This window comes from Ascaphus truei, chromosome 3, assembly GCF_040206685.1.
Source record: "Ascaphus truei isolate aAscTru1 chromosome 3, aAscTru1.hap1, whole genome shotgun sequence".
NCBI classification, from domain to species: domain Eukaryota; kingdom Metazoa; phylum Chordata; class Amphibia; order Anura; family Ascaphidae; genus Ascaphus; species Ascaphus truei.
Window position 1 is genome coordinate 254277628 of NC_134485.1, and position 11448 is coordinate 254289075.

The 11448-nt window shown below is 41.3% G+C and overlaps 1 protein-coding gene across 10 annotated transcripts in view; it reads right to left on the reverse strand.

The window, feature by feature from the left end:
* ATP11A (ATPase phospholipid transporting 11A) overlaps nucleotides 1–11104 on the reverse strand; it is a 273658-nt gene extending 262554 nt beyond the window's left edge. For 7 of the 10 annotated variants that reach the window (XM_075590677.1, XM_075590679.1, XM_075590680.1 and 4 more), the window contains exon 1: nucleotides 10392–11103. In XM_075590677.1, the coding sequence (XP_075446792.1) occupies nucleotides 10392–10430 (39 nt within the window). In that variant the 5' untranslated portion in view covers nucleotides 10431–11103. Of the gene's footprint in view, nucleotides 1–10391 lie in introns of all 10 variants that reach the window. The other 3 variants (XM_075590682.1, XM_075590681.1, XM_075590683.1) reach the window with 1 other exon arrangement.
* Nucleotides 11105–11448: the final 344 nt, after the last annotated feature.

Sequence of the window (11448 nt, forward strand, 5' to 3'; positions counted from 1 at the left end):
ACACAAAATCCGACAGAGCCAACCAGGTCTAAACAGAATCCTAAACTGCAATGGACTATAGGTAACAAAATATATATTTTTTTAAAGTCCCAATGCTACATGCTAAATGTGTAAACTCTGCACTAGAGAGTTGGAAAGGTAGTCGGGGTGGGAGGGGGAAGGAGGGAAGGAGGGCTGCCCTATAAAGAATTTGTATCTATTTCAAAATGTGGGGCAATAAGCTATGTAATAACCAAGTGTATGTAGGCAAAATGAAGTAGTCCCAAAAAGAGGACTGCTGTCGGTGGGACACAGACCCATCTGGACCTGCGTACAAATTTCCCCGAGTTCCTAAACTGGTCTGACACTGAGCTGACGCTCAAAATAATTCCTCAGGGATCTGGGTAACACAAGAGGGTGTGGCCAGGAAGACATTGCACATGTCTGTGTAAGTTTACAAAATATAATAACTAATTTTCTCCCAATAGTACTCAAAGGGCTTCACAATTACAATATAATGAGTGGTATGCATCACATTGTTATTTTTATAGACAGTCTATAAAAAGTCTAGATAAGATATTTGGAATTCGAAAGAATTCACAAGGATGTGAAAGATTTATGACAAGGGATTTCAGTTGATTAAATTAATACTAAATATGACAGGTTGGTCTATGTTACATATCAGATACATATTTCACCTTCAAAGATCAAAGTTACCCTACTAATAGGGATATTCCACATTTGTGTATTTTAATTATACCAATGCAACGGTGAAGGTAACATTCTCTTAGGTATTATAGAAAGAAAGTTGAGGGTATTTTTATACTCTTTTTTTTCCCCCCGAATGAAAAAATTCCAAATACCTGTCATTACAGATTAATGAAGGGGAGGTAAGGACACATCCCAGAAGGTGGGCTTTTTCAACTTCCAATGCACGAGTTTTTAGGATAAAAAAAACATCCATTTGGGATAGGAATGCGAAAATCAACAAGGTGTGCATTATACCAACAAAATATGTGAATTATCTTCCAAACTCCTCTTTTGGAGGGAACTGATGTTGTGCATTGGTAAAGCATAGGTTCTCTGTTTTACCCTGTTATTTTATTAAACTATCTGCATATATTGTACTGTATATTTCCTGTTACAATTCTTTTTTTCTGTAACCAAGCACTGTACTACAGTACTTTTGTATATTAAATCTAAAATTGAATAAGTATTGTCTTTGGTCCCTAATTGAACTTTGCACATTTTTTAAAGTGTAACTGCATTTTCAGACACATTTTGCTACAATAGGCTTTTGTGTGTTAATTACAATTTTGTCTAGGTTTCAAGTGAAAACACAGTTTTTGTTCCTGTTTAGTATCTTTGGTGGTGGCAGCGATGGGAAGGTTATATTCGTGACAGATTGAGGGGAGATATTACTCATATGAGGGACCCTGCATGGGGAACAGTGAGTCAGCTAGACAGCTGCATGTGTTAACCCTTGTCACATACTCAAATCACCTGCTCTCAGGTGTGTCACTCATGACATATGCCATTTTGAAATGTTTCTCTTTTCTGTTTTGTAAACAGTGGAAAGAATTATCTGCACGTAATACACTGTTAGGCTGGAAATATGTATGTGTATATAATGCTGCCACAAATGATAGTAGTTTTGTTTTTGCTTACAGAATTAAGATTGTCTTAGACTTGTAGCCCCCTGTAAACAGCTCAGGCTATACCTATCTTCCTTCTACTGTGATAAGTCCTGTTAAGATCAGGCGCCAGTAATCATCATGGGTTTTCCCCCTTCATAGCCCTGTCCTGAGTGGTCGACGCAGGCCTGGACTCTGCTGCAGGCGTGAGCAAGAGGGGAGGTTCTGTGACACCATGAGGGGAGGGGCTAGCTCTATATTTAGCAGCCTACGCCGGTGAGTGGGGTGTTCTTGTTCTTTTTCTTTGGAGTGTGCCGTGTTCCTCTTTTGATGGTTCTTCGGAAGAGAGAGAGTAGCTTAGGAAGAGTTCTAGTGAACAGTTTATCGAGAGTCTAGAGTTGCTGAGTATGATGCCGTGAGCCACAAATCCTGCGGAACGGTCCGAGGAGTATCAGGAGGCTACGGGCTCCCCGGCGCAGCGTGCCGGATGAGAGCGAGAGGAGCTGAAACGATCAGCGTCTATAAGTAGAGCTGATAGAATTATAAACTGGTGGACCAATGCCCTCACCCCACTGTCAGGGGTGATGGGGGGAGAATTCAAGACCCATCTCGAGGCTAACATCGGAGGTGGGCCACGGGGTATTGAAGCCCTAGCTCAGACCATCCTGTCGGAAGAGTGACTTGGAGGGAAGGAGAGGAGGAAGCCTTTGGGGCGGAGGTAAGCGGTGTGTACCTCGTCCTGGCGATTGTATTGCGGCTGCTAAAAGCCTTATCGTTGGGATATCGTTGCTCTGTCAAATAAAGAGACTGTTCTGCACCCGTAAAGACTGTGTGTGATTTGGTGAGTTTAACCCTGGGACCTGAGGGGTTCTTCTATACCGGTCCTGTCCCATTACCCTGGGAGTATAGAAGATGGAGGCGCTGCACCACTGAGAGATCATGGAGGCTATCACCCCAGAAGCCCGGTCCTGGCTCCTCCACAACATCGCGGGAAGATCATTCCCTCCTGTTCCTAACAGGTACACACCACACCGCATGTAACCAGCCCCCATGTACCCTAGACACCACCGTAGAGCCGGGGGGGGGGGGGTGGGGGTGAAAGGAGGGTTACACACTCTAAAGTTAACAGCAGTGAATCAAGAGCTAGAACATCTAGTACAAGGAAGGCAACGTAACAAGATTATCTGATTCAGCAGCTTTGTCACAGAGAGGAATACAAACCCCCAGTAGACTAGAAATACAAGTACACAGTATTACTAAGAATTTAACCCAAGTGCCATCTTTAACCTGGAATTTATTACTGACCAAAGCTGAAAAGCAGCTAAAATATTATTTCCTTTTAACCCTGATACTATACTTCCAGAAACTCAAATTAGAGATCTAACTTTATTGCAATTATTCTGTTATGCAATTTTGAATATTCTTATTTACAAATACATCTTCTCATTCAATGACCCAGAAGTAATATTTTCCCTTCAATGCCGTTGGCTGCATTCGAATCTCTTATGAAATAGAAATAGGTTTTTATTTAAAGTTTTACTACAAATGTTAACGATAGCAATAAGAAACAGGAAAGGAAAATGAGTCTGCCGTGTAATAAATAAATTACTATTTCATCTGTCGAAATGTATCCATCCACAATATCCAAACCAGCACACCGTTTACTCTAGGGCTTTAATAATGTGGACTATGTAAGGCAAATAGTGAAGGCGCAAATAAGTGGTAAATGCTGTGCAGTGCACAATAACGTAGATTACACCAATACAACTTACTGCGCCAAAGAATGGGGAGAATGTAAGTGTATTGGGGTTACACCAAGACCACTCTCAATCACTCCGGTATAGCCTGATAATGCCGCATGCAAGCCTCCATGTTGTCCTGCTCCTGTCTCGATGACGGCCCTGGAAATCACGTGCCTCTCCTAGACGCCGGTACCCAAACTTCCATGTGTGCGAACACACCTTCATACAGTGTCCCGTCTGGTTGGCTGGCTGGCTAATGCGTTGTCTGTAGAGGGTCAAAAACCCTATGCATTTCGCCTTCGTCAGAAACTTGGCTTCCTCAGGGGTTATGACTTTGACTGAGGAGCAGGATTTTCTGGGGGAGCGGCGGTTACAGATGCCCTGCACTCTCCCCCAAGTCATTTAAATTAAATACCGGGGGAGGCGAATATCTACGGCGACATGTCACCATGACAAAGCAGCGTCAAATAACACCGTGGGGTCCAACGCATTTCCATGCCAACGCGACGTCAAACGACACTGCAGGTCACGTCTCGTGACCCTGCACATCATTTCATACTGGATCTAAGGCCGCGGGCATGGTCAGCGCTTAGCCAATGAGAGCGGCTTTAGCAGGGGCTCACGCACGCTTCCTTAGGCGTGCGGAAGAGTAGCCGACAATCAAATTTTAGTTTACGCGTGCAGGGCCGGTCACGTGAGCGGTACGCCCAATGAGGGCGAGCCAGCTCCGTGACGTCACTGGCCTGCCCATAGACACGCCCCCGGACAGCGCGCATAGTAAGGCCAGGGAAAGCACCCGCTTTCCCTCAGCCTCCGCGCGGGCTTAGTGTCTATGGGTAGGGGGGGCGGGTGCGCGAGCACAGGGGCTGGCAGGCAGGGGGGGTACAGCGCACAAAGTTTGCGCACCCCTGCTCCATCAGGGTCTAAGCTATCTGAAAGAGTTCCAATACCCCATTTGCTCACTTCTGATTCTTTGTGGCCTGGGCCTTTATCTATGCTGCTTCTAGTCTTTGAAACTCTCTGACTTGTACGGTCCGAGGTGCCACCTGCCCTGGAAATCATTAAAAACAAGCTAAAGACCCATCTGTTTACCCAGGCATTTGATTAATGCACCGACACCACTCCATTCTTTAATACTGAATTTTCCATTCCGTGTTTGGTGTCTATTATACTGTAGTTTTAAATGCCTTTCCTGACTCTGTAATTGTGAAACGCTTTGAGAACCTTTGGGACAAAAACGCTATCTACATAAAGTTATTATTAATATTAAATAACCTCTTAGCAACTGATCAACTGATAAGTCAAATAGGACAATGAATTCCACGTACTGTAATGATCTAATATCAGTCTGTGACTTTGAACCTGAGCTCTTACAGTACATCCGGACTCTGTTTTAGCAACTTGATATTCTTCACTAGGGCTTCAATTTGCAAAAAAAGTACAAAACTAATATCAACTTAGCTAAGTAATTTCCAGCAATGCGATTAATAAAGAAATGGCCCTACACTTACAGAAGTTGTTAAGTGCAGCACTGAACTGCTAGAATTGATGGTGCATAGAGAACAATCACTGATAGAAACATGAAACTGTAGTTTTGCTTTTCACAACTGTCGAAGGTAAATCACACACCTAAACATTCTTTGTAATTCCTCATATTCTGACAAACTGAGCTCTATAATGCAGACCTGGCTCATATTCCATCAGCTAACATGCTTAGATTCCCCAGGTTCTTGCCAATATTGTATTAGGTATAATAGTGATTACTAAAATAAATACTATGCAAGCTGAGACTAAGCTCATTGTTACCTTCTGCTTTGTGTTCCAAAGGTGGTTGAGCTAAAATAATAATTCACTTAACTTTGAGATAAACCAAAGACATTCAGAAGTAGACAGCGTTACTTCTTCCGTTACTGTGAAATTGTGCACAAAATAACACGTTAACTAGGACGTGCGTCATCTCCTTAACTACTGTTTCCAATACTGCTAGTGTTGAATAACGTGCCAGCATTAACGCAATGCGTTGCATTAACGGGAGGGGTACCGACTGCTACATCGCTCCACATATTCATTCTCCATCAGACGGATCTGCTAAAGAAATGCTTTGTGTTTTGTATGGATTACATTTTGGCTTTCATCTGTGCCAAAGGCAAGAAGATATATTTTTACATCGCTCTGTATAATACGCAAGTATGATAGTTCCTCCCTAATTTCTTCCATAACCACTGTCCCAAATTGCAAGCTGTTCCCCTTGAGCAATGGAGAAGATGATTACCGTGCTACATTGACATGCTTTAAACATGTTTTGCTGCAAAAAAAAAAAAAAGTCAGTCAATCATGTCTCTGTGTTAATGGATGTCTTATCACACAGTTTCCTCATACAAATCTGTTTCACAAACAGGGCCGGGCAATATAAAAAAAATGAAGAAGCACTCACAACAGCAGTTGTACCCTGCCAAGGGTGCACGTAACCCTAGTGTTATTGAGATTTGTAGCAAATCAAGTGAAGATCAGCTGGCCCTCTACTGGAGAAATATATATCTGAACCCCGATATAACGTGGTGCTCGGGGTCCACATAATGAGACCGCGTTATAACTGGGATCGTGAAGAGAAAAAAAATGGCAGCCGCAATTGTGTGTGTGTTGGCGGGAAGGGGTGGGGGGGGGGGAGGATAGGCTGCCCCCTGCCACAGGAGATCTGGCCACTACATAGGTAATTCCTTGGTACTGTAGCTCACCTGCTGGTTACAGGAGGTCTGAGTTGCTCCGTGTTGTGTGGGTGCAGCAACAGGGCAGGCTTTTCATTCTCAGGGTGCAGCGCCTCCATCCCATGAGGATCTCCTTCACAATGACCACACATTATAGCTGGTACAACGGCATGTTTATTGGGTAGACAGCATGGCATCAGCTCCATTCCCTGCAGCAGACCCTAGGGGCTTGAGGCCCCAAGAGTCACTCCTTAGCTCCTTTACCGTCTTGTAGGGAAAAGGGTATCACACTATACCACACAGCCTAATCATAAAACAACTCAATTTGGATGTGTCAGCTTTTATACCCAGGGGGGGGGGAGGGCTTGTAACCCCGCCGCATAACAGGGCAGGTCAAGGTACTCACCGGCATCACACCATATACATGTGACCCAGTCAGTACCCTCCCCAGGTATGACGCTCCAACTGCCGGTTTAGGCCTGCCCCTGCATAAGGCAACATAGTACCCATCCAGGCTGCAACTGCAGGCCCTGCGCAGGAGTTTAACCCAACACTGCCTGTTCCTATCAGGACGTAGTGTTGAGGCCAGTGAAAGGCTATAGCCAGGGGCACTTTCCTAAACACACACATATCATATTTATTAAACATACTAGGAAAACTATTCAGTCCCACTTTTTCTTTTTTTGCTATAAGTCCTGTGGAGTGCCATCTGATCTTCTTCACTTTGTCACAAATAGGCAAAACATAACAATTTTAACACTTGCTAGAGTACTTTCACCTTGATAAATGACTGCCATGAATATGGCCTAAATGCTAGTGAATAAAATAAAAATATCAGTAACTAATGACATGATTGTACCAGCTAATAATGCTGATGCATCGCTTTAAATTTGAGGTCAATGTATCTCACATCTGTGAGAAATATTTAATTATTATTACTGTTCATAACAAAAGTGCAACAACAAAAAAAAAAAAATCTTTTGGAGCCACACTCTTTTTTTAATTTGTTATTATTATCTGCCATTCGGGGATGTCTAAGCATGTGGAGTTGGCATCCACCTCATACATAGCAAAAGGTAGTGACAGGAACAAAATATACTTTGTATAAAACTTTCCAATAACAAAGCGAGAGTCTAAAATCTTAGTGAAACTTCGGCTGAGCTGCTATGGGCGATGTTTAGGAGGGGACACGAGACGGTGGAAGGGCACTCACTCCCCTACCCAAATGATAATGATGTTGCAGGGTTATTCTTTCCATCTCACGTTATTAGGCTGCTGTCCCATACAGCCAGTAAAAAAATAATAATAATACATATTGTATAAATTGCCTCCATTATTTTTTTAATTCTTCAGCATATACGTAGTTGGGTTGTAACAAAAAGTTATCACATTTTTAGATGCTTCAACAGGACAGGTTTAAGTGAGCCAGCATTGTATTAGAGATAGCATAGGGAGCGGCTACTGGAAGTGATAATTAATTATAAAGAAAACAATCTGCATGATTTTAACAAACCCTCTGTTTTACCTAAAATAATTTGTTGTGCTTTTCTACACTTTCACTTTACATACACTTCATCCTCTGCTAATTTTAGGGAAATATTGATATAAAAACTACTTTTTGCATAGTATCCTCAAATAGCTACATGAGCTTATTATACTTAATAAATAAAAAATACATCTTTGATTTGTACCGTATGTTCTTATGTCTAAAACCCTGGGAGTTTCCATTGCCCAAGTATCCTGGCTTCAATGCACATTGCCCCACCCTTCGTACAGTAACATTGAAGTGGCACCCTTATATATCTAACAAGATGCTGTGATATTAAATAAAAAGCTCATGGTAACACAAATATAAGGGTCCGAAAGTTAGAAAGCTGACAATAAAACAATGAGGCAGGTGGTTTAGCACTTTAGTACTGTTCGGACATGGGAAATTATATACACACACACACACAAGCTGGTGGGAGTTTCTGGCGCGTGCGTATATATATATATATATATATATATATATATATATATATATATATATATATATATATATATATATATTACACACACACACACACACACACATATATATCAGGAACTAATTATCAGTCATCAAAATGTGCGCAAATAGTAAATAATTAGCGAAAGGTTCAACTGGCAATTACTATCATGCAGTTTAAGATGATTTAGTTTGTCTAAATGCAATGCAGTTTGTATATATTTTATACCAGATTGCTTACACATACACTGTAGTTATGTTGAAATAAAACCAAAAAACATCTAATACATTTGTAAAACAAAGTATATTAAATCATTGTGATATTGAGAAATCAATAAATATATAAAAATTGTACTTTTTTTTTTTTGAGGAACAGCCCAAGAAATAATTCTTGACCTCAATACAAGTCATGAGACCTCAAATCTTGTGAGCAGTCATTTCTCAGGAATGGGGAAATACTACACACACACACAATAGCACATTGTTAAGGGAAATTAATCTGAAGAGATTTTTGAGTTCTGAAAAGCTCTTGCACAAACCAAATAAATGAAGAATTTTTATGTTGATCCAACAAAAGGCATTGATATGTTAAAATACATGCTGGTAGAATTCGCCAACACAGATAATGCCCATGGGTACTTACATTGCTGATCCAACACAGATCAATACCGATCTAACCAGTTGTTCAAACCTTTAATTACCAGACCGACATTGTTTGCCATTTACTGCATGCCCATCTGGTTTAAAAGAAGCATTATTGTTTATATACATGATTTGGGTTTGATTAGAATCAGACATTTCAACAAGTGTTTTTAAGAGCGATTTCACTGTATAATTAACATTTTCTGACAAGGTAAAAGAAATCATATTGATATACAAATAGGTATAAAAAGACATACCATGTGTGTATTTAAGAACCAAAATTGGGCAATATTTTTAATTTATTAAAACAGCTTGGGGATTTATTTGGTTTCTATATTCCTGTTTATGCATGTTTAAAACTACTCTTCTAGTTTCCTCACATATAACACCGCATTAGTCATTAGTTTTAAAGGAGAAGCCTGGAACCATATTACATACACTGTTGTATCTGCTAGTTACACTGTTAAATCTTTACTTAGCATATGGTTAATAGAATCTATGAAGGTTATGGACAGTAGGAAACAAAGTGTAGAAATCATTGTAGAAAGTGAAACCTTTATCAGTGGTTAGTTTCATAGAAGTAATCTGCAAAGCATACTACTATGTAAAATGAAAACAGTCTATTGCTTAATATAAATACCACTGTAATGAATTAAAAGCACATCCCACTTCTTTGGGGATTGCAGCTAATTGGTTTATACAATAGCCCTGATTAGCAGAACAGCAGACTGTGTTTACAGTAACTTCAATGAGACACCTATTTAACAACTTTATTTCATATAGCACTTTTCTCCCAATAGGACTCAAAGAGCTTCCCATCACACTGTGCACAGCACTGTACAAATAACATTATAGGCACAGCCCCAAAGAATGTACAACCTAATAGTGGCAGCTGTGGCACAGGGAGATAAAGTGACCAAGTTCACAAGGAGTTCACACCAGGATTTGGGATTTGGCACTTGGGGAAGGAGTTGACACTAGAAGACAGGAGTTGACACCATGATTTGGTATGTGACACTAGGAGACAGGAGTTGACCCCAGGCTCTCGCTTCAAAGTCTGTAGTATGACCGTTTCCAAAGCCAGTGCTTACCCTCCCCGAGCCACTCCTTCTGTAGAGCTTACAAATAAAAATGTACACAATTAAACTGTGCACAATTCCTGCACATGCACCTGGAGACACTGAGGCATAACCTGAAAACACAACTAGCCATTATTTCTGGAGTCCGGAAAAAGCAACCAGTTGCAAAGAGAGTAACATCTGTCTCTGTGATCTTACTTAAGAGTCTTTATTATTTTGAAAACAAAGTATATCAACCGTAAAAAGAAATACTTTAACTTGCAAAAAAACTGCAAAGGTGATTGCAATGGAACTTTGTTTTTGTACCTGGAGACACCGGGCTGTGTCACTACTAATAAGATACCTCGGATCTAGGCCAGCAAGTGTTTCAGCAACCAGAACATGTCATGTCTAATCCACTTCCAATCACCATGCATGGTAGTGCTCAAACCAGCGTAGCACAGACAACCCTCCCGGCCTCTACACGTGTTTAATGTGTGTGAGATAATAAATCAGTAAAAAAATACCCCGCCTCTATATCACTATATTATTATAATTATAATAATAATAATAATTATAATAATAATATACTATTATACGTGATCACACAGAAGAGCATTAGGAGACCGCAGCACATCACTTACGTATCTGTTAATGAGTCTCCTCAGTAGACTGCAATCCATGGCTAGTGAACAGGGGACACCTCCTTTGCCTCCTTCCTCCTAGCTCCTGCTCCGCTGCTCCCTTATCTCACAATGTGTTACTTTCCACATCCATAAACTGTCCTCTTCACGAGACGGAACTTGTTAGTGGATCCTGCGGGCCACAATGCAAAAGTGATCTCCCCTCTGACTTTGGGAGGCAGGCGCACACTTGTTATTCCTCTGGCCACAATGGATGAGAAGGCTGAACATGGGTTTGATTCTTAGCAAGTGCAGCTCATTGTTGCGCAAGAGGTGATTGCTACATTATTTCCGTCTGTCCGCTGACCTGCGGCTCTTACTTCACATTGCTTGCTGATTCGCTATGTTAATGTCCTGTGCCACTTGATATTTTTATTTGCCTCCCCCTCTCTGCATGTAGCTTGTGTGCCCCCTCCTGTAGCTCTCCAACTAGATGCTTGTTTCTCTCTGATGATCTGCTCCCTGCCAGTCTCTCCCTCTTCACTCACATCCCTCCCATTCTATATCACCACCTACTCTTGCATCAAGAGCCCTCCCCTCTCTAAATTTCTGCCTCTGATACCTCCTCCTCCTTCTTCTAATTCTAATCTTTCTCTTTACCTTTCCTCCCTTCCCTCTTTCTGATCCCTCTCTGTCAGTCACTTCTTTGCCTCTCACTACCACCCACTTTCTTTGCTCGTCCTCACCTCCTCTCTTTTGTCACTTTGCTCCACCCTTCCCTTTTACTCAGTCTGACCCCTCCTTCTTTCCTCCTCTCTTCTCTTCATCAATCTGTTCTAGCGCCGGCATCCTCTGCTATTTTTATCCTGTTGGGCTACTTTCTGATACAGCTGGCTACAAATGACCAGGAATTGTGATACGGGCTCATTTCAGGGCTTAGCACAAAGGGTTTGTTGCTTTGTTTTGTCCACATTCAGAGGTTTCCACTTTCATTGACTGCAGATTTTGTTTTTCATGCTCACATTTTATTATACTAGATAGATACTAACTATTAACATCACAATTTATCCCTGCAGGA